Source organism: Lutra lutra, chromosome 10, assembly GCF_902655055.1.
Source record: "Lutra lutra chromosome 10, mLutLut1.2, whole genome shotgun sequence".
Classification (NCBI taxonomy): Eukaryota; Metazoa; Chordata; class Mammalia; order Carnivora; family Mustelidae; genus Lutra; species Lutra lutra.
Genome location: NC_062287.1, coordinates 24,160,766 through 24,184,594, shown reverse-complemented (window position 1 = coordinate 24,184,594; position 23,829 = coordinate 24,160,766). Strand labels below are relative to the sequence as shown.

General features: G+C 49.3%; 1 protein-coding gene across 1 annotated transcript in view; it reads right to left on the bottom strand.

Moving 5' to 3' along the window:
- FLI1 (Fli-1 proto-oncogene, ETS transcription factor) overlaps nucleotides 1-23,829 on the bottom strand; it is a 115,132-nt gene that overhangs the window by 24,315 nt on the left and 66,988 nt on the right. Inside the window, exons 3-5 of the mRNA XM_047747313.1 lie at nucleotides 19,209-19,363; nucleotides 14,675-14,878; nucleotides 5,831-5,896 (exon numbers count right to left, since the gene is read on the bottom strand). Of these exons, the coding sequence (XP_047603269.1) occupies nucleotides 5,831-5,896; nucleotides 14,675-14,878; nucleotides 19,209-19,363 (425 nt within the window). The remainder of the gene's footprint in view (nucleotides 1-5,830; nucleotides 5,897-14,674; nucleotides 14,879-19,208; nucleotides 19,364-23,829) is intronic.

Below are 23,829 nucleotides of genomic sequence, written 5' to 3'. Positions count from 1 at the left end.
GTGTGTTGGGGTGGGGGGGGAATGCCATCTGGAAATCTCCTTGACAGAAGCTGGGCTCTTGTTAGCGTGATCTTCAGTGCCAGTTAGGCGTTTCTCGACAAAGGACGGGGAAAGGTAGTTGCTCCCTCCCTCCCTCCCGTACTTAGCAAGCAGACAGACTTTTTCTCCATTAGCCATGGCAACTGCTGGAGAGGGCTACCGTGCTCAGGTTTTGCATTCAGCAGCAGGTTCGGAAAGCCTTCGTGGCCAGGGCAAGCAGCTCAGTGCTGCACGGGCCCCTCGCAGGTTTACGAGTTCTAGGAGTTCGTAAGCAAGGAGCTCAATATCCTCTGACGTTTGGAGTCTGAGGTATTTAAACAGATCCAGCATGAGGAGCTAAGAAAATGAGGGTTAGGCATGCAAAGCAGCTCCCAAGCAGAGATGGGCGGATTATTGCACACTGATTTTCCAGCGGAGAGCACTGGGAGGCCCTAGGGTGTACCCCAAAATCAAGGTGGTGCTCTGACCTGCACCCCCAAACACACTCCACCCTCAGCGTGGAGGGCAGGGGGAACAGGTTTGGAGAGTCAGTGGTCCTGTTTCCAGGACTCATCATATGTACTTGGAAAGGCCACTCACCTTCCAGACTCTCAGTGTCTTCACTAGAAAATCGAGGTACCAGGGCTCCTGGGGTGGCGCAGCTGGTTGAGCGTCTGACTCTTGCTTTTGGTTCAGGTCAGGATCACAGGGTCATGGGATTGAGCCTGGAGTCAAGCTCTGGGTGGGACTTGGAGCTGGGCTGGGATTCTTTCTCTCTCCCTCTGCCCCTCCCCAAATAAATACCACATCTACTATTTAGATACATATAATGAGAGCGTATAAGCGAGGGATTTCTGAGATGTGAAGAGAGGTGCTAACGCAAACTTGTCAAAACCAACGATAATTATAAGATCATCAACGATGATGGAAAGAACAAGTCATGATCACGTGGTGTCTCCCCTCAACCCGGACCTTCATTAGTGAACCAACAAGTCCTGTTCCTCCTCCACTAGGGATCAGGAAAAATCAAGATCAACCACCCAGTGTATCTCTAAGAAAACCTGAGGGTGCTCTGAGCTGGGTCTCCTTTTCCTCCCCCGAGTTTGTGTCTACACACTGTAGCAGAAGGCTTCTCGATTTTAGTGGCAGGTTAAGACAGTAACCTGGAGAGCTTCAAAGAAAATTCCCAATGTCTACATGTCACTCCTAGCCATTCTGAACTAATGGGTCCTGTCTGAGGCCTGGGCATCCGTGTTTAAAAATTTTTTTTAAGATTTTCTGTATTTGACACAGAGAGAGAGAGCACAAGCAGGGGGAGAGGGAGAAACGGACTCCCTGCTGAGCAGGGAGCTCGATGCGGGGCTCGATTCTAGGACCCCGAGATCATAACCTGAGCTGAAGGCAGACATCTAACCAACTGAGCCACCCAGGTGCCCCTTAAACTTTTTTTAAATTTAAATGTCTCATTTTCCTTTTTATTGTGATAAAACATCCCTAACAGAACTGACCATTTTGACTATTTCTTGGTGTGCATTTCGGTGGCATTAAGGACGTTCACTGGGTAACCCCCACCATCAGAACTTATTCATCTTTCCAAACTGAAACTGCACCCATTCAGTGACAGCAGCCCCTCCGTCCCTGCTCCCAGGCCCGGTAACCCCCATTCTATGCTCCGTCTTGAAGGATCTGCCCACTCGAGATGCCTTGTGGGAGCGGAACCATACAGTGTTTGTTCTAGGGCACCAAATCTCTCCAAGTGATTCTCTGTGCGGTTCAGACCAGAAGGTAGTGCCAAGCGGGGGATGCATATGAATTCATCCTTGGGAACGGAGAACGGTACAGGGCATGGATGGAGAGGAGAGTGGGAAAATTGTGAGGTCAGGTCAAACAATGGGAAACATGTCAAATCTCTGCTGAGACAACCTTTAGGCCAGATATTGTCTGCATGGCCCTCCAGAGAAAATGGTTGAGCTGTAGGTGTCAGGGAGACCATCGGAAGCCAGGAAATTTGAAACCCTACAACCTGGGTTTGAGTCTTTGCTACACTGTTAGCTGTGTGCTCTTCAGTGAACGGCTTAATATTGCTGAATCTCACTTTATCTGCAAACTGGAGAGGGTCTTAGCCACCTCTCAGGGACTCTGCCAGGTCAGAAGAAGAGACAGAGCACGTGAAAGGGTCTCTGGTATTACAAAATCCTATCTAGACCACAGCTGTGGCTCCTGTTATAAATGGATAACCGTTGCTTCCATCCTACTGTACTTTTTAAAGTGCATTAATTAGCCTTGATAAGTAAAGGTCAAGAGAGCACCACTGTTTTAACTGGGGCCAATGTGTGACTATTGAATACTTGATTTAAAGGGGCTTATAGACTGTTATAAATTAATTTCTAAAATCAAATCTTACTTCCTGGGCACAAATAACCCTTTGAGAAGGCAATCATTTTCAAGAGACAAGCTGAAAGGATGATTATGCCATTTTAAAGCCGAAAGGCATTCTAATTTGATAAGTGAATTGAAGAAGCACTAAGAGACATCATCTCCTCAACTTCTTTCCTTTGTGCTTGATGCCAGCACCTGCCTTTTGTGATGCACAACACACAAACACACAACACACAAACACACACATACACACAGAGCTTTGGGGCTCCTGTCCCCTGGGTTTGTTTGGGGGCTATGCGTGTGTCTTATTCAAACAAGATGGAGCCAAGGTTAAAGTGGGTTTTCTCATTATTTTTCCATTTCATATTTTAAGTCATGAAGATCGCTATTAGAGAAAAAGCATGCACATGTGAGAGAGAAAGAGAAAGAGAGAGAGAGGGAGAGAGAGGGGGGATCTGGGGAGCAGAGTGAAAGGGAAGGAGAGAAGCCTGGTTAGCTTTGTCTTGCTAATGCACTTTGTTTTGTGGTTGATAGGCCTTTCAGACAGATTCGGACCACCTCATGAGGCAGGGAGGCAACACAGAAGCAAGACAGCTCGAGTGGAAAGCTTTAGTGGGGACAAAAGATGCACCTGCAAAGCACAGACTTAATGGTCTCTAGAGGCCAGAGCTGATGTTGGGAGATAAATGCCCGGCACCACCTGAATGAGGTCCTGGCAGTGTGCGTTTGCCTGGATACTACAGTTCATTTATTTCTGAGGGTGCTTGCCCAGCAAGAGCGAGCTATTCCTGCAATCAGCCTGAATAAGCCCGGTGGCATTACAAACGCTCAGCCGCCCGTACACAAAAGGGCCAAGGGAAGCGAAGGGAGTGTGGTAGGTGCAAGTGAGAGGTTGAAAGCTTAAGACCCCTGAAGGAGTAATGAGTTGCTTATCAACGCAGCTCAATTCAGTCCTGCTTCTAATTGAAAATCTGTATTTTAAGCCCAATACCAGATATTCTCTCATTGGCTCTGTCCCAGAGCCTCACTGTTTGCCAGCAGGTGTTAGCTTGTAGAACTAAAGGAACTTTGAAGGATCCATCCCCTTCTTTCTCCTTTCCTCCCCTTCCCTTCCTCCAGTCCTTCCTTTCCTCTCACCCCCTTCCTTCCAAGAACTGGAGGCCTGTCTGCAAATGAAATGAACTTAAGTACACCAGATCCAAACTGAGGGGCCCTGAATGAAGGCAGAGCTCTCAGCTATGGCTCTAGGACCCCTCTTTAGAAGCCAAGAGCCCAGGAGTCAGGGCTTGACTCCTCCAGATTTAGTTTAATCCTTTTATTCGACAGGAAACAAAGATTTAGGGCATGAAGCGATTTCCCCAAATGAACCCAAATGTGCCTGGACCTCCAGTCTAATATAATATGTCACTATAATACCTTCCCTCCATAGTAGACATCTGCAACATGACGTTAAACAGGTCAGCAAGTAAAATGAGGCTCAGACTATAGAATGAGTCAATACAACTTTAGTTTTTCATGGCAAAATCCAAAAAATCTGATTTGGAAAGGAAAATGGTAACATAAAAAGGACTGACCCTGGGATGGACAGAGGGCGGGGAGGAGGAAGCAAAGGAAACCACAAAAGTTTAAAAGCAGATTCACTGTGTCATACATTCCTTCCCCCACATTTTCTGGTCATCATTTGATTAGAAATTGCTAACAGCGAACACAAAGTCCTATGTGATCACAGCGTGGCCATAACCCATGAGCATTCTCACTCAAATGGTCTCTAAGCCTCTTCCCTTAGAAGAGCTTTAAGTGGGCGCCTGGGTGGCTCAGTGGGTTAAGCCGCTGCCTTCGGCTCAGGTCATGATCTCAGGGTCCTGGGATCGAGTCCCGCATCGGGCTCTCTGCTCAGCAGGGAGCCTGCTTCCCTTCCCCTCTCTCTGCCTGCCTCTCTGTCTACTTGTGATCTCTCTCTCTGTCAAATAAATAAATAAAATCTTTAAAAAAAAAAAAAAAAAAAAAGAAGAGCTTTAAGTTTCTCCAAAAGGTTATGCTGTGCTCTACCCCAGGGGACCTGTATGGAGAACTTCTGCCCCCATTCATTCTCTATGAGAGCAGATGGACATTAAAGAAAAAGTGGTGAAGTAGTAAAGGAAGTGAAGGAAGGAAAATCGCACGCCTGCTGTACTCTGGTTCATTCTTTAAGCCTCCACTCAAAATGCCCCTTCTCCATGGAGATATATATATTTTAAAATATATATATATATATGTGTACACACACACACACACACACATATTTTTTTTTTTTTGTCTTGGGCAGACTTTTTTTCACGTAACATCTTTTCCTCCCTTAAACCAGGTACCATATTATTTATTCACTTCTTTAAATGTCTGGACTCTAACACAATATCTGGAGCAGGAAATCCCCACAATGTTCCATAAATAAGATGCTGAGAAATGCCATTATAATCAAATCCTCACTAGCAGAAAATCATTTGTTGAAGTTGTTTTCTGTCCCTCTCAAGCAAACCAAACCAACTAGACCAAATCCCCAAATCACCACTTTAAAAATGAATTGGCATTGCTAAAATTTGTGAGGGGGGAGGAATACCCCTTAAAATATGGCATTGCAAGAATCCTTAAAAAAAAAAAATCTTCATTTCATTATCTTCAACAGAGGAAAGCCCTGACTTCTCGCTCTGAAAGGGAGCGGTGCTCTGAGAGGAACCCCTTTTTTATTCCATGGTGTCACAACTTGAAGTCCTATCTTTGATATTATTATAAGATATTTTAAAACCTCACCCTATTTTTGCAGCTCTTTGGCTTCTTGCTTTGTATGCTAGAAAAAACAAGAGATTTGGTACTTGAAAATGAGCAAAGGGAAACCTCAGTAAAATGAGTTGGGAGGCCAGAAAGGGGAACTTGGGTGGGGGGCACTACCACTCACATGTCGGTTGCAGGAAGAACGGTCAATTACAGACTTCCACAGATGAGTCAATGACCTACCACAGCAGAAGAATCTCCAGCAGGAAAGAATCATCAATTACAGGCCCCAGTAGGGAAAGATGTACCTTGCATCCCTCCTATAAGAAATCCGCTACCCCTGCATCCCAGCCAATGAGACAGTCATTATCCAGAGCTCTTACTTTCTCCAATGGACTTCCATTCAAAATGTCTCCTCCCAACTTCCTCCACTTTCTCCATAAAATAACGCTTCTCTCCTTTGTCTGCTGGGCTTACCTAGGGTTTTGCCATAACTTGTTTATCCAGAATTCCTATTCTTTGCTATTCCCAAATAAACCGAATTTTTTTTTTTCTGGTAAAATAACCAGCAGTTCTATTTTTAAGGTTAATGGTGCACAGATTTGGGGCTGCCCACACGAGACTTAACAGCATGGAATGGTGCCAAGCCTGGTTCTGAAGAAAATCCATGAGAGAACTGACTCACCTTCTTTGACACTAAGTCGTGAGGACTGGTCTGTGTGGGAGGTTGTGTTATAGGCCAACAGTGAACCTGCAAGGCAAAGCAGAAGATGGTTGTCACAAGACGTTCTTCTGAGATCAAGAGTAGAAGGTGGGATGAGAAGGGATCGGGGAGGGGAATGGATAAGGGCTAGGGAAGTGGGACAGATGGCTCCTTGAGAGAGTTACTGGAATCTGTTTTGGGGGAAATGTATTGGATTCCTGGAGTTCCCATCAGAGTAAGTTAGGACAGAACACTTCCGGGCGGGACCCGCACAGCCCTCCCCAGGAGCCATGTTTATGATTCCAAAGAGTTCTCGGGTGTCCATGCCATGTTGTGGCAGAAGCACAGGGCAGAGAATCTCGCTGTGTGACTGTGGGCAGGTCTAGAGTTTGATTTCTTCAGCAGAAAGATGAAGGAGTTAAACTATAGCTGGAGTTGGCAAGCTTTTCTTATAAAGACCAGATAGTAAATATTTTAGGCTTTGCAGGTTAAATATAGTCTCTGTTGCACATTCTTTTTTGTTTTTGTTTTGTTTTGTCCATGCACCAGAGTTGGCCAGATTTGGGCAGATTTGGCCTGCAGTTCGTAGTTTTACCACACCCTGGAGAAGAAGCTGCGAGATTCCTGCCTGCTAGGATATCCTGTGGGTTTATGGACAGGTCCTTTCGCTGGTGGGGTGAAGTGCTTGGATATTACTCGTTGACAGTGGAGGGGAGTGTGCTGGCCGTTGGGAAGGGGGGAGTGGTGACGGGAGTTCCAGAGCCACTCTTGCCTTCCCCTGTGAATGTCTAAGAGAAGACAGCTGAACGTGAGGCATGGTACATGGAATTTTCTGTCATCCCAGAGGGCTGCTACCCTACCCAGTCTCTTAAAATTAAACTTGAATGCATAACTACTCACACCAGGCCCTAGTCTGGGAATTTTCAGGGATGATAGTTGTTTTTTTTTGTTTTGGGGGGTTTGTTTTTTGTTTTTTGGTTTTTTTGGCCGCTGCATATAAAAACTCCCCCTTGCCCCTAAAACTAAGCTGGTTCCTTAATTTCAAAAAAATTCAGGAATTTCGTGTTACAAAATGGAGGCATTTTTGCAATTCTCCCTGAGATTCTTGTGGGGGAAACTCTGCAGAGCTTTCAAAAACCGGGGCTGGAATATGCTTTTACAGAGGACACAATAAGCCTGCCAGAGGTGTTTGAGGCTGGGGAAGTCTTTGAAAATTTTCCCTTCTCTGTGCAGACGGGTGGCTTTGGGTGCCAGGGCTAAGGACAGGGGATGGGCTGTCAGACGCTCCTATTTTTAGTCTCCAGTCATGGCAGGGATGCCGGCGCGGAGCTGCCGCCTCACCCAGCTGTGGGCGTTTGGTTGTGTGCCTCAGAGAAAACGTGTTCCTTCCAGGCGAGATAATGGGGGAGAGAATTTTGAAAGAATCCCCCAACTGCCTAGCTTCTGGCTTGGGCGACTACCACTGCTGGCCCCGGAAAGGGCTCCAAACAAAAAAGAGGAGGAATGGAGGTGATACTGAGACCACGGTACGCCAAAGTGTGGACACATGCATACTGCTTTAGAAACGAGACAGTCACGGGCATCTGGGTATCTCAGTCTGTGAAGCATCTGTCTTTGGCTCAGGTCATGGTCCCACAGTCCTGGGATCGCCCCGTATCAGGCTCCCTGCTCAGCGGGGAGCCTGCTTCTCCCTATTCCTCCACCCCTCCCCCCTGCTCCTACGAGCTCTCCCTCTATCTCTCTCAAATAGATAAAATCTAAAAACAAAAAACAAAAAAAATCCCCAAAACATAAATAAGACAGTCACGCACATGGACTATCCCGAGAGCCAGATGCATTTGGTTAGTCCATTCTCAAAATATCAAGGACCCAGACGCCTGGGTGGCTCAGTTGGTTAGGCCTCTACCTTGGGCTTGGGTCATGATCCTGGGGTCCTTGGATCGAGTCCCACGTTGAGCTCCTTGCTTGGTGGGGAGCCTGCTTCTCCCTCTACCTGCTCTGCCTGTAGCTCTCCCTGCTTCTCTCTCTGACAAATAAATAAAATCTTCAAAAATAAAATAAAATAAAAAGGACACAGCTAGGCTGAGAGGACCTCATTTCATTATAGTTGTTATGCAAATGAGAGTCAAAGTTGGACCTGCCTCTTACCACTTACTAGCTTTGTGACCTCCATTGATTTACCTAATCTCGCTAAGCCATGGGCTCCTTATATATAAAACGGGCTAATAATAACATCCACTTAACACGGTTGTTGCGAGGATTGAATAAAATAATACATGTCAAGAGCTCAAAAAAGTTCTTGGTCGCTAGAGAGTGTTCAGTAAATGCTAGCTGTTATCATTACTATTTTTACATCCCTTCTCCCACAGACACCACAATGACATACAATAAACCCTTCATAAAAGGGCTGGCTGAACGTTCGTCGTGTCCTCTGGACCTGGACTTATGAATGGGTTCTGCTGCAATAAGAAATAATCCTTCATGACTGGAAGGAGGTTAAGAAAGAGAACCAAACGTTCCAAGAGAATAGAAAAAAAAAAAGTCTCAGGAGTAAGACCAAGAATGTCTGCCTGTCTGTCCCCGACATTCTCTCCCTCAGGCTGAAACCTCACGGCTGGAGCAAATAAAGAAAAATGATGGTCTCAGAAGAGCAAACTGCCTGAGTCATTACTGCAGATTTAGCTGAGAGCACGAAGCTTAGATAAACCACATTTATTAAATTTTCCCCTCGCTGAAAGTTCTTCTTTGGGCACATATGAATTCCACAGGAAACTCCCAGAAAGCCAAGAGAAAGGGTCGTTTGACCCCTGCAAAGCTTGCATGAAATACATATTTCATGGTAACCTAGGAAAAGGATTTTGCCCTGAAGACCGTTCTTGGTTCAAATTTCACTCCTGGAAGGAGGGGCTGGTTAAGGGCATCTGGCCTCCTTCCCAAGGGACCAACATCCCCTTCTCTGCTCTGATTTTTATTTGACAAGTTCTTTAGCCTACAGAGGATGGCACAGCACACAGGCTTTCCTTTTTCTTTTTCTTTTTCTTTTTTTTTTAAGATTTTATTTATTTCACAGAGGGAGAGATCACAAGTAGGCAGAGAGGCAGGCAGAGAGAGGGAAGCAGGCTCCCCGCTGAGCAGAGAGCCCGATGCGGGGCTTGATCCCAGGACCCTGAGACCATGACCTGAGCCGAAGGCAGCGGCTTAACCCACTGAGCCACCCAGGAGCCCCAGCACACACGCTTTTCTTACGGGAACTTGTTCTGATATGAAGAGGTCCTTCCTGGAGCCTGGTCTCCCGCTCAGTGGCTTTGGATTTTTTTTCCTCCTGCTTTCAGGCTCTTTCTCTGTGGGGCTAACGTGAGCTCCTAATCTTTCCTGACACCATCCTGTCCCAGCGAACAGGCTGTGATGGGCGGAGGGACGCCAACGCTCCTGCAGGCAGGAAGCACCAGACACTTTATAACTATTCTCTCACTTAATCCTTACACGAGCCCTTTGGAGCCAGGATCACAAGGGTCTCCTCTTATAGATGAGAACATCAGCCTTCGGAGAAGTCAGGTAATTTGCTCAGGGTCACACAGCCAGAAAGCCCAGGAACAGGATTTCCATTCTGGTCTATTTACAAAACTGTTCTCCATCCAACAGACCCTGCTGCCCTCAGGCTATATCTAAGAAACAGGAAACTCACCTCGGTGTTGGTTTCCTCTGGGGAGGAAGGAGGAGAGGTGACAGAGAAAGGATACCTGGGGGCTTCTGATCTCTTCCTTGACCTTGACCTGGGGTGCTCATACAAGGGAGTGGATTCCCTTTGTGATAGTTTCTTGGGTTATGCATTTACGATTCTTGCTTAACTCTGCAGACTTTCATTAAAATGTGCATGTATTTGCTTATTTACTGTTATTAATGCATGGACACAGGCATATCCATATATATATATATATATATATATATATATACCTGCTAATTTGGGGCCCCAAAAAGAGGTCCCTGAGAATGGAGTGCTCCCCTCAAAACTGAAAGCATAAGGAAAAAATAATTTTCCATTTTGGAGTCCATCTGTCACTGGATATTATATTAGGGAACTGAAAGAAGACGGAAATGAGCAGAGTGAAGCGTTGCAGGTGTGAGGTAGAGCCCCAACAGTGGGGCTTTCTTCAGCATTCCAGTCCCCCAGCCCAACCAGCTCTTCATCTGGGACACCTGGAGCCGGGAGACAAGAGTCTGGCCACCCACCTCCCTTTGTCTCCTGCCCAACAGCCAGCTGACTGTGGCTCTCCCTGTCTCCGGGCTGCAGGGCAGGGCAGGGCAGGGTGGGAGGGAGCAGGGAACTAAGGCTCTATGTTCCAACCACAGGCTGCACTGACTACAGAGTCCAGGAGAAATCTGGCCTTTTGTTGTGCCTGAATCCTGTTTTCTTTTACTGGTCAGACCCTGGCCTGGAAGGGATAATACTTCGCCAGCTTAATTACCCGGACCCATCACCTTTGCCCAGCCCTCAGAGGCTGCTGCGGGGAATGCCACAGAGCGCGAAATGTGTTTTCCGTTAAGTTTAAATTAAAAATGGGAATCAAGATAGATACCTTTCTGCAGTCTCCCTGTCACACAATATATTTCTTCCTCCAGTGCCACCACAATTTAAAAACACAGTGTCTTAGCCTTTTTCACGGGTCAGACTCTGAAACACCTACGGAGCACAACTTTTTGTAAAAGGAAAAAAGACTCCTTTTCCTTCTCCTTCCTCTGGCCACCCAAGCCCAGGACCTTCTGGGCTCCCAGAAACCCCAAACGCCCCCCCACCCCAGGGGCCCTGAGCCTGAACTGCCAATCCGGACGGCTGTCACTTCCTCTGGGGTCCGGTCCCACCATGCCTTGTGACAGCCCAATCTCACTTCCCTCAGCCCTCCGACGGTAAATACAGCCCCTGCCAATCGGGGTGTGCCCAACAGAGATACAGGCCCGGCCGCCGGTCAGGTCCAGGGTGTGAGGCGGCGCCGGGAAGAAAGAAGGACAGGGTTAGCGTGGTGATAGGCTTGGCTTTAATCTGCCTCATTCCAGGAGGCCATGGGGAAGTTTCGGAAAGCATTTATCTCTTGGTACAAATGAAAACAGAAAATGCTGTGGGGAAAGTGGCCTGGCCCTCCACAGAAAAGCCCCAGGGGAGAGAAGGGAACTTGGCTCACTGTCTCTCTTGGGACCTCTCACTTCTGATCACGAGGCTGTGGGCCCTGATGCAGAATGGGATTTAGGAGGCCTGGGTCTTAGCTACCAGGATGCCCTCCGCTGGCTGCACCAATTTCTGAAGCCCTCCAGACCTCAGTTGCTTTGGCTTTAAAATGGGGTTTAGAGACAGTTGTCCACGTGGTGTCCACAAGAGGGCGTCCTGCCCACATGCAGTGAAAGGCACCTGGGGAGATGCACACCTGAGCCCTGGTGTCCCTACGAGACTCCAGAATCATCCCAAGTACTATAGGCATCCTCCCCAGACCCCACCTCACCATCCTCCTCCCGTTCCCAGCGTGGGTGAAGTTACAGAGGAGGTGTAGGGGATGGCCACTCCCTCTGGGACAGCTGAAAAGCCAAGATAGGGAGAATAAGCCCCTCCAAGGAGGCCAGAAAAATCCTAGCATGTCAGGCCATCAGACAGGGCACAGGGGGCACCTGGGGCATTGCTATCTCTTCACCACCCTGAAAAATAACATTTTAAAATGTAAGTTTGCTATTTAACATTTAAAGGTAGAGCTCGCCTTCCAGACAAGCCCAATCAAAACTCAAGCACCCCTGGTGAGAGTGTGAATTAGATGCCCAAGCTTCTTATGAGGTTTCCTTTTTCTATTGAAGTCCAGAAAGACCAGGTACTTTGGAGTGACAAGAGGCTTCCCATGTTCTTCTGTTGACTCTCCCTAGCCCCACCATCCGCCCCCCACCCCCCGCCCAAGCTGTGCCGAGGAGCTGAGCTCTTTTCCTCTCACTGCTTGCCGGAGTGGACATGTTTGAACCCCAACCCCCTCCTCCGCATAAGGATAGATGACAAAGCACAAGGAATGAGCACCCTGTGCCCCTGCCTCAACTCAGCTCCCCTAGCCTTTGTCCCCAAGCACAGGACTCCCTGCTTTGGCACAAAACATCTGTTGGAAGTAAGTCTCCAAAAACAATAAAGTGTTCGAAGGCAGGGAGTTCCAGTCCTGAGAGCAGCCGGTCCCCAGGCACACAGCCTCCTCGCAGGGGTCTCAGCTGCCCAGACTTCACCCAACACAGGGTCCCAGAGGCTACGTGAAGCTAGACACCAGCTGAAAAGAAGCATGACTCACATTTTTTTTTTCCCCATGAAAGTGGATCATTTTAAGTCTAGATTCCTCAAAAGGCCTTTAGACTATTACAATACTATGCTGGGGCATGTTTCTTCTCGAAACTTCGAGGATTTTAATTTTTGCCTCCTCAGGCAAACTTCTATAGCCCGACCACTTTCTATTTAGCTGTTTTGCTCAACATTGTATCAAATATATACTTTGTTCCATCTCCTCTCCAGCCTAGAAATTGCTCCACTAATAAGCTCCTTTCTAGAAACTTCTTACTTTTATTGCTTGGGGGCATCTTCCTCAATATCTACAAATATTTTTTAAAAGAAAGAAGGAAAGCTGCAGCAACGTATACCCTTTCTTGCCCTGTTACCTGTACCCCAAAATACCAAGCCTCTGACCTCCACTACTTCATGACTTGCTCACTCCTTTGCCCCTTTACCCCCTATTTACCTGTGCCCCTCCGTCATGGTTACCAGCACCCCCCCCCTCCCCGCTTATCAAATGACTAGGCCTTTGGGGCAGGTGCTGGTCTGGCTTCAGGGTCTGTGGCTTGCGCTCCTCTGTAGTAGGAAATCTTAGTGGGGACTTGGATGGTTAATGGACCTGCCAGAAAGCAGGCCTGGGGAGTCACATGGCCTGAATGGGCTTTTCCCCCCGCCCCCGTCAAGTCAGAATGTGCTCAAACGTCTTCCCAACAAAGCTATCTGACATGGAACCCCAAATTACTGGTCCCTTAGAGTGTTGGGATGTGCTGTCCCTGTTGCTGCTGTCCCTCTCTTCTCCCACAAAGGAAGTAAAGGGGCCAGTGATTCCTGGAACACTGCCTTCTGATGCCCAGAGAAGCAGAAAGGTAGGCTTCACGAGCGTTCTTGCTTTGCGGGTCTCTGCTTCTCAGTCCCGCTTCTGTCGATCATTCCCACCCCCTGCCGTGCCAGGCTAGCAACATGGCAGGTCTGTGCAAAGAAACTTCTTTAAAAAATTCCATAAGCGCTTGAAAGCTGAGAAACACAGATCATTAGAAAACGTTAAGTCTCCAAAGCTCAGGAAAAACTGGGTAGAGAATCGCCCCCTTTTCCGAACTTGCTGTTTCTTGGGCTGACCTCATATTGCAGCAAGACTCAGACATGAGGTAACTGGTCTGCTGTTAACACATACGGCATCACCCACACTCTCTCACTGGTTACCAGACGCCCCAGAGGTGACCAGAGAGCCCGGAGGCACCGGTGGAAACTTCCAAAGGCATTTTGAAAATTTTTAAATTTTAAAGCCGGCGTGTGTTGCTCCCATGTCGTGCACTGTTGTAGAAGGAGGCAGAAGATTACAGGGAGGGTGAGTGTGAAGACCCACCAAATGACGGGGAGCGAACGAAGAACTAATGAACCCAGAGCCCGGGAGACCAGGAAGGCAGCAGACACCCGTAGGCAGTATCCAAAGATCTCAGCTTCAAAAGGGCTTGAAAATCATCAAGCTCCTTCACTCCAAAGCTTAACTCCTCCAAGATGCCAGGCAGCCTGGGCTAAGGGAAGCAGACACTGTACCCTGAGGTTGCCCGTCCCTCTCTGCTCCAGGCTGTTACAAAGCTCCCTTCTAGACAGAGCCCACCCACATCTGTTTTCAGCTCCCTGATCTCGGTACCATCTTTTCTGGCCACAGACAAATCCTTCAATACTTGGGGTCATTGATAGACTACTGGGCCTGGCTTTCTGGGGAAGCGTTAGGGCGAAGATTATTAGCAGCCTGAAAAAATTCTGTTCCTATCTCTGTGTAGGTTTAAGACCAAATGAAATTTGTATGAAATTGATGGGAGCTTGATGCCTGAGAAATCTCATACTGGATACATGTTTTGAGTGAAGACATGCTTTCTTTCATAAAATCTTTTCCGAAGCTCTTTTCTTTCTCGCTGTGCCAGGAGAAAGGGTCCCAGAGACCCTTGTGCACCCAGAGCCTCTCCTGTGCTCCCAGTTTGGCTAGCAAGGGTGCGTAGCTAGCAGCCGGCAAAGGTTGGGTTCGGGTCTGCCAGAGTGACCCTAAGGATAAGAGGAAGTTAATGTGTAAATTTTCAAAACCTTAAATCCTAAATCCATGGATCTGGAGTTTACTGGAGGAATTTAAATCACTGTGCAGGTAAATCCCAGCCAGGATATCCATCTATTTATAATTACAGGACAAGGTAGTTTCTGGAAAGGGGTTCTCATGGAAACAGTGTGACTATACTCTGGCAGACCCCACTGGGTCACAGCTCCCTAGTTTTTCTCCATTCCTTACTGTGCTTCCCTTGACACTGCAGGACTGGGTCAGTCCCCTTGAAGGGTCTGTAAGAACCAAGGTGACTTTGGCAACTTCACAGGCGCTGACCTGGGGCTCCTGCTCCTGCAGCATGCTGCCCAGCCGAGGGCGGAGACAGACCAGTTTCCTGGTCCTGGATTGGCTGCATGGGAAGTCAGTCTTCATTTAAGGGCGGGCCTTGCAGAGTTCTGCCCGCCATGGGACTTGGGACTCCACCCCGCCCAGACAGAGACAGGACACTTACTTTCCCTGAGATAACTGAGATGTGACAGCAGCACTTCGGTGTTGTAGAGGGAGGTGGCTCGGAGGAAGTCCTCCTTGTTCATTTTACACAGTTCCTTGCCATCCATGTTTTGGAAAAAGGACGTGTCGATCTCCATCAAGCCATACTCCTTTATTGCCCACTCCAGCCACTGCCGCACGTGCTCCTGAGTCCACAGCGTGGGGTCTGCAGGGGAGATGACCTGTTAGCAAGGTCTGGGCCGGCCAAGACCCCCTTCCCTTCACCAAGGCTGAGTAGACCCTCCCTATTCCCGCCCCTCCCTCTCTTCACCCTCCTCCTTCCGCCTGCACCCCTCTCCGGCTCCCTCTCCCCCTGTATCCCCCACTGGGAAAGTGGGTTCCCTCCCAGATGGTTCCCTCCTAGAACTCCCATCTGGCTCTCCACATCTGGCACTGCCTGAACCACTTAGCCCTCAGGGGAGGTTGTTAGATGTCTCCCCAGGCATCCCAACAGAACATTCTCTTTATAGCTTTTGGAGGACAATTAAAACCTTTGCCTGAGCAATGGTGGCATCAAAATGAAAGTACACACAGTCCCAAGGACCTAGGCGCCAAAGTCTCTGGAAAGGGAAACCATCTGTATCTTAACATGAACGATTTCACAGAAAAACATGGATCTCTGAGATGGCTACGGAAAAGAACACATATGTACACACTTTTGCTGCGATTCCATCTGTACAGTTGGAAAACCCAGTGGTGTGAGCCTTTAACAGAAATCCAACCTGGGTTTTCTCCTTGTGGAGACAGCTATGCTGAAATCTCTACCAGATCATTCCCAAAACATTTTTATGGTATTGATGTCCCCAAGGTTGATAAAAGGTATTGGAGAGAGAAAACCTTTCAGGCCTTCATCCTTTGAGTGGACAGGAATAATGTAATGATCGAGGTCATCTTCAGCTAGAACCCTCACAGCTCTTTTTTGGCTAGGTGTGTGTGTGTCAGGGGGGTGGGTAATACTTTGAGTGCTGGTGATGAGTTCCAGCAAATTCCACAGCAGGTAAAGTACTTGTATCTTATCACTTATCACAGGCTGGAAGTTATTTCTTTTCCTGGCAACCAATTATTGGCAAATCCAATAAATACCTCAGGTATGCCTATCATAAAAAAAGAAATGCCCATCAGACAACAAAACTACCTGGCTCTTGGCCACGCAAAAGATCTGTCCATGTGAAACATTTAGGTGGGAAACCATCTACTTAAGCAACAGATTTTGTGGTGGGAGTTGAAAGAATCATGGGTGGAGGGAAACAGTGTGAACTTGGAGAGTCATGGAAGGCTTCCTGGAGGAGGGGAGGAGACTAGACATTGTAGGTCAGCTGTCAGCCCCGGGCTCCTACTGGGCCTGCTTTATTAGCATGTTTCCTTGATAACAAGGAAAGTTAGCTTCTCCTCTTCCTTACCCTCCCATTCTAAGAGTCTGTGAAGGTTCTTGGCAAAAATGGGGGCCAGGTTTGAATGATTAGGAGTGACCATGGGAGGAAGCAAGGTTCTATTGCCTTCCTCACACCAGATGCGAATTCCCCACCACTTTTCTTCAGAGCTTCTGCTGATTGCCCTCGGTTACCATAGGCTCTCCACTCCTCCTTGGTTTTCTATGTGAGTATCTGGGTGGCAAGGGTTGAGTCTGCTTTGCAAAGTGCCTAGTCTCCCCCCAGGGTGTGACAGTGGCTTCCATATTGGTGCTGGAGGTTGAGGAGCTGGCCAGAGAGGCAAGAGTAGAATTTGGACTTACGGGTCACAGGCTGCTGTGACCCGATTTGGGGGGGCCTACAATCTGCACCCCAGATTTGGGGTGCCTCCTCTGTGCGGCTACCCCACATGTCCCATTTTTCACGTATCCAGAAAATCCAGCAAAATGGCTTTTATTTTCATTTTGTGATTAAAAAAAAAAATGGAGTTCTGAAAGCTTAAGTCCCCAGCTCAAACTTAAGTCTTCCTAGGATTTCGCTTAGTGGAGGGGGTGGATTCCCTCCCCCACCCTCAGCCAAAGCCCCTCCTCTTGCTTTTTCATGATCTGCCTTAATTAGGCCAAATAACAGAGCTCCTCCTATAGGTTCATTGTATAAGTCTATATGCATATCTCTCTCTCTCTCAAATTTCTTGGTTTGCTTTCCTCTTTTACTCTCCAGAAACAATTAGGCACAGACCATTGGAAAAATGGAAATACTTTGCACCATTTCAGAATTCTAAGGAAAAGTGGCACAGGTAGGGCTTGGGTTCCACAGCATTTCATTTCCTCCACTCTTCTTTGCTTCTCCTAAATCCTCACTTTTAGTATTTGAGGCCTCAAATTCAATTTTACACCATATATTTAATTTATTTTATTATTTCTTCTCTTGCTTTGGGCTCTATCACAATATTATTTCTCTCCCTTTACAGCACAATGAATTATAAATCTTCCACTCTAGATCATGCTAAACTCTTCCAAATGTATTTCCTGGATGATTTAGTCCTAGTTTCTTCCCATCTGCACCTGAAACTGGTGACTAACCAGGGTCCTCGTTTATACTTGTCCTAAAATCCCACCATAAATTCAATCAGTTGCTCCTCAAATGTTTTATTGCCTTGATTTGTGGACTCACCCAATGAGACTTTCCCCTATGTCCAGGAAGCTGGCCTGGGGGAATCCAAAATGTCTGAGGATAATGTTTAAAGATCCCACCAGAGGTAAAATAATGAAGTAAATCCATAGTTAGTGAATTCATTACAAGAAATGCTTTGAAAACCCTCTGAGATGAATCTACACTAGTAGTACAATTACTACTGTGGTTACCTGGGTCCATCGAGGACTGACATTTTGATATGCCTTCTGAAAGTATTTCGATAGCAATTCAGAGTTGAAGGGTCAGCCAAGCAACCTGGCCACGTTTGCCAGTCACTTCCAGAAGTGACTTCCCAGAAGTGACTGCGGAAATGAGATGGTTATCGACATTTGGTTCAGAGACAATCTCTGATCCCCTGTCTTCGGTGCTCAAGATTGCCTTCCCATGTTGGCCACTGTTTGGGGAAACAGGGCAGTTTGATGCCCGAGGAGCAAAGGCCTGGTGAGGCTTGACTTCGCTTAGGGAAGAACAGGGAGGTTCCCACCATGTCGGTTTACTACTGCTTTATCGCCTGCTTCTTCATTAGAAGGGAGAAACATGGTTTTCTTGGACCTTCCCAATGCACCTGAGCTAAACTTTCCTGCTGTCCTGAAGGAGGGAGGAGACCAAACATTAAATGACAGAAGCAATGGAATGTAGAGAAAGCAGTTCACATGGTGCCTGACACCTGCCAAGTGCTCAGAGCATGGGCGCTATTCTTCCTTTTTCTCCCTTTCCTTCCTTTTCTTCCTTTCTTTCTTTCCTTCCTTTTCCTGTGAAGCCACATGCTTGTGGAAGAAGGAAACTCAAAATCCTTTGTGAAAATTTTCAAGTACTACATGGCACTGTAGGGAGAGTCCCCGCTAGCCCAGCTTCTCCGGCCTCATGGGCAATCACGCCTCGTACCGCCCGCCATCTTGAATTTGGCCCAGAACGCAGGGATGTGGCCATATTCCTCAGAGCTGGTGAGACACAGCTTCCCATGGAAAATAAATACAAAAGGGCATCGGGAGGAGAGGTTCATTACAAAGCCATGTCTTCCAGGCCAACAAGCAAATTCCTTCACGTTACCTCAGAGAGCTAGCCAGTCCTTTGCTCTCAGACAAAACTGCATTTACACTTTTCCAAATGGAAAGGGTTTTGCCTTTTTGGTCATGTTATTTTGGTAAGATTAGTTGTAATCCCTGCCCTGTAATTCACTTTGCTTAAGATTTGGACATTCTTGCTCCGTCCACCTGGCACCAAGTCTATATGTTGCAGTTTTCAAACCCCCTTTCCGACCAGGCTCCAGAGCTTGCTGGTCCAGCAGAGGTGGAATGTCCGGCCAGGGAACTGAAGGCTTGAACAATGATTTTTATTTTCTGTAACCAACAGCACCAATACCTAGGAAAAATGGGCTATTTTTACACAATGACCTAACTTGCTGCACACATTAAGGCGCTCCGTTTGTTAAATATAGTTATTTCTATTTTGAAACTGAAAGAGCTGGCTGTCATTTTGGAAAGGTGGGACCCTGCGGATGCCAGGAAGTCCATGCCTGATGGACATGACAGACCTCTGTAGCCGCCCCTTCTCCTTCAAGGCGAGGGCGGGGCCGTCGGGAGTTCGTAGGACTCCTTTTGGATTCTGACGGCCTTGCCTCTGCCCTCCCTTACAGGCCTCATCCTGTGGTACCGGGCCCTGGGGGACAGTCTGCGTGCTGTGACCCATCTGAAGGTGCTGGTGACACGTGGGATAGTCTCATGGAGGACAGTTGGAAGGAACTGAGAAAAGCAGCTTTTTCCCAAGTAGGCATGTCCATTGGGAAGAGGGGACTGCCTAGGGACCAGGCCCACGGGACAAGCGTGCCCTCTAACTTCTAGCCCAGAAAACCGAGGACACAGATGCCAGCCGGCAGCCTGGTTCGCAAAGTACCTGCGGGGACGATGACCCTCCTCTCGTTGGTGGTCATGTTGGGAGGAGGGGGGCCGTTCTTCTCGTCCATGTAGCTGTTGTAGTTCATGGCGTTGGACTCGCTTCCACCAACTAGCTTGCCGCATTTGCTAACACTGCAGTCCACCGGAGACTCCCTGGAGTGAGAGGACACAAAGCCCAGAGGAAGTCATCACTGCAGCTGCCATCGGCCCAGCGTGGGCAGACAACCATGGCGCCGTCTCCCAGCCCCACTTGGGGTAGGGCTGCTGCTGCCGCTGCTGCCTTATTTCTCTCCTCCGTGCCGCCACCAGAGTCTTCTTCAAATCCCAGCCCAATCCTATAATTACGGTACTTACAAACTGCTGGCAGCTTCTCACTGGCCTCAGACAACAGTCTGGACTTCTCAGGACAGCGCTTGCAACCCTCCCAATCTGACTGCAGGGGACATTTTTAGCCCTGTTGCCAGGCAATCTGTACTTCCCCCACAGGTGCCCTGCCTGGGCCCCCAGGTGGCCCCCAAGTAGGCCTCTACACCCCCCATGGCGCTCTGTGTCTGCCCGGGTTCTGGCACTGGTCACACCATGGGATTGTTAGCCTGGTGGAGGCCCTTCCCCCTGGCTGGACTGGGGGTCTCCCGAGAGGTTGACATTCCCTTGTCCTAAACCTCAGTGTGTTATGTCGAGCCTTCCATGGGAGATGAGCAATCAGTGGTTTCTGAGTGGACTCTGTCTACTGCACGTTTATGATTTTAATGCATTTCTCATACACTGTTCTAGCTAAACTTCCCAGGACTCCTCCACAATAGCCATGGTGAGGGTTCACACCTCCTCTTTATGGTTAAGCAAAATGAGAGGTGAGGTGACTGGCCCAGGGTCGCACAGCTCATAAAAGTGGACACAGGACTCAGGTCTTCAGTGTTAAGCTTTCCTATCAAAACACACCGGCAGGCATGCCCAGCTGGCTCTACTGGTGGAGCATCTCGGGGTCCCGAGTTCGAGCTCCACACTGGACAGAGAGTTTACTTTGAAACACACGCCCACACACACATGCAAAGAAAATGGGTACTGCATGAAGAAGGACTAGAATCCAAGAACTTCAACCTGCTAAGTTGTGGCCCTGGTGACAGGTTGCAGCCCTGGCCACGGTCACGGAAGAACCATTAAGGAAGTACACAAAGGAAAAATCGTCCAGCCCAGCCTTGATGTCCGTAGGCCAGTAGAAGGCTGCTCCCTGGCCTCAGCTCAGCCTTGAGCAGCTTTCTGGAGATCTAAGCTGACACCCAACTTGTGCCCCCCACCCCCAGCCCGGAGGAGGTTGGCAGAATGTTCCACACCCTCCCCAAGCCCGGCATCATGGTCCCCCCAGAGTGCCCAGGGGAAGTGCCATCCCACCCTGCCCTAGCTTCTGTTCGGCCACTCCAGCAGCAGCCGTGGGACCAAAGGGGACGACTGGAAGGCCCCAGAGAGGCTGCCGCTGTGGTTACACAGCGCAGGAAGCATGAGACCTGGGAGACAGCCAGTTCTCTCAAGAGCTCCAAACCAGGCCTTCAGACCAAGGAGTTCAGATAAGGTTCAGATTACAGCGGCCCAACCTTGGGCCGAAGAAAGACTCCAGGCTTCCCAAAGGCCTGGCCGCTGCCCTCCTCACTCTGCTCTGGGCAGGGACCAACCATCCCAAGGATGTAAGGAGCCTGGTCCTGCCAGACAGAGCCTCACAGGGCAGGGAGGGCAGTGACCACAGAGGAAAGGAGGAACGGATCCTGGAGGGGCGGGGGCAGGGGGGGCCTCCGGCAGGCCAGGGGGGCCGGAGCACATTCAATAAAGACAATTAAATGAATTTGTTTCTTAATCTGAAAGGAAAAAAATATTGAAGATCACTTATCATAGCTGGGAGATAAATGGTCCACTGAGATATTAGAAGTCAGACGGTAATTTTTTCCTGATGTCTTACAGAGGGGAACATGGGCTGAAAATGAAAATAAGATGTATAACTTACACATGTTAGAATTTAAGGTTTTACTATTCGCCTACTGTTTTTCCAGGCAGAGAACCAAGAACCAGCCGTCAGAGCCCCAGATTGTTGAAGGTTTAATGTCCCCATGGCAGTCTGAGGGGACGCAGTAGCACATCGGGGCTTTTCACCAGTTTGGCCCTCTGGCTTCTGCTGTTGGAGGCCTTGGCTTGCCACGAAGCTAGCTGCCACCACAAGACCCTGGGGCTGCGTCCTAGCCGAGCCCGCGCCCAGCTCGCCGCGCCCCCCGCCCCACTCCAGGACACCACCGCCCCCCTGCTGGGGGCACACGCCTGTGCACACTCACTCATGTGTGCACACTCATGCAGACCTGCGTGCGCACACACAGACACTGGCACACCTCCAGCACACGCGCACACGCGCACAGCCATGGCCTGGCAGCCTTTCCCAACATACTTGTCCATTGTGAAACAACCCTAGGGCAGCAGGAGTTTGGAGGATTAAGCTGGCCCTCCACCAGCGGAGCAGCGTTTTCATTGGCCGGGAAGCCCCCTGCCGAGGGTGGGGTGGCCGGAGCACACACTTCCTCTGGCGGATGCCGGAGTGCAAGGGCCGTGGGCAGGGGCGAGAAAACTCTCAGAGAGGAGAGCAACATCCAACTTGGGGGGGGCGGTGATGGAAGAGGGGTGCTGCCCATTAGCAACAGCAGGGAGTTGGGATCTGGAAAATTATTTCCCATATGGGCTGGGCCTCTGGTAGTTGCTGAGCCGAAGGCCGACCTATTGCCATGTGGAGGTGAAAAGTCAGAGCCTCAGAAATTGCCAAAGGGGGACAACCCTTTAGGCCACAGGCACCTATGGCAGAATCAGGCATCAGGACCAGGCATAGAGAAAAATACATTTGAAGAGAGGAAATATTTGGGAAAAGCCACCTGGTCTGGGACGGGGTAAGAAGAGGAGCCAGGAGCACCACGGTGGGATGGGCCCCTGCTGGGGAGGTGGGCGCCCAGGTCACAGGATGGGTGGGAGGAGGACCTCAGAACCACCCTCGGGACCAGGGTTCTCTTGCTGGGGTGACCCTTGGGGGCTGTACAGGAGTGGGAACCACCTCATTTCCTCTCCCACAGAAGTTCTCATGGTTCTACTTTCCCCCGTCTTCTTCCTCCAGCACCTGTGTAGGCACTCACGCCCTGGCCGTGCCTTGGGGCCCCCCTCCCTTAATAAGGCCCTGTGCTCGCTCCCAGTCCCCCCGACCAAGGTTGCCTCAGAGAGGCCTGGCACCACCATAGACCATCATGCTTGCCCAGGCCAGCCCTCCCCTGACTGCTGAGGGGATAGGGAAGGGAAACCATACCTTTACCGCTGGCTGCCGCCCTCCCCTCTGTTCGCAAGCTCTTGGGCTCTGTGCCTCCAGCAGCCAGCAAACGCCTCACATGCGGCCATGGGGCTTGACAGCTATGCTAAGGGTGGGTACAGGTGAAGCCCTGCCTGAAGACTGATCTTTAATGAGGCAGCTGGCGCCTGTGAAGAGGCCCGATGAAAACAAGAGGGCGGGTGAGGGGGAGCACGGATGGAGGGGAAGAGGTTCTGCCATTCAGCCTGCCTGCGCTGCTGCTAATTGGTATTGAGGCCTGCATTACTACTAGCGTGGGATGGGGGCCCACAGGCAGCTGAGAGCCCTGGGACAGGTGACAAGAGGGCCTGGGGCGGCCACAATAGAGCAGGGAGGCAGTGTCAGCTCCAAGCGTGTAAGTCGAAGCATCTCCATCTCAGGGCAGCAAGAAGCCCTGGCAGGGGAGGCCCCAGCAAAGGTGCCATGGGTCCTGCAACTTTCTCCTTTTCTTTCCCCATGGGACAGGAGCTCTGTATTTAACGCTGCTTTAAAAATCCTGCCCGGGGGAAGTGGGGGCACCTGGGTGGCTCAGTGGGTTAAAGCCTCTGCCTTCGCTCAGGTCATGATCTCAGGGTCCTAGGATCGAACCCCGCATCAGGCTTTCTGCTCAGCAGGAAGCCTGCTTCCTCCTCTCTCTCTGCCTGCCTCTCTGCCTACTTGTGATCTCTCTCTGTCAAATAAATAAATAAAATCTTAAAAAAAAAAAAAAAAAGTCCTGCCAGGGATTTTCAAGGCTGCCTTGTAAAGTGTTAAGCAATTTAAAACAAGGTGCGAATGTGTGGGTATTTGGGTGAGAGAAGATTTCAGAGACTACTCCCAAAGATGACTCCTTCAGACTGTAACAGACATCTTCTCGACCTTCCCACTCAGCCCCCAGCAACTCCAAGTGTTCTGCCGAGAGCCACAAGTGCACGGCGCAGGCCTGCGGTCGGCGGATACCCCGCATTCACACACCGCATGCGAAGTCGCAGAGCCACCCAAGCCACACACAGTCGCCTGCAGACCTATCACGTGTGTCTTCCATGCGCCACGCACACTCTGCACCACTGAGCGATCCCTGTTGTCTTTAGCATTTCTGTAGGACCCCTGCATAGATGTGTCCCTTGTTGTTTTTAAAAAGGAATACTCGATAAGTGAGAAACAAATTTCAAGGAGACAGAAGGAAATCACCCCTAATCTAGCCATTTGCCCTGACCACTTAGCTATTTTCACCACTGCACATAGCTTCTGCAGAAGCCCAGGGATGGCTTCCCACTCA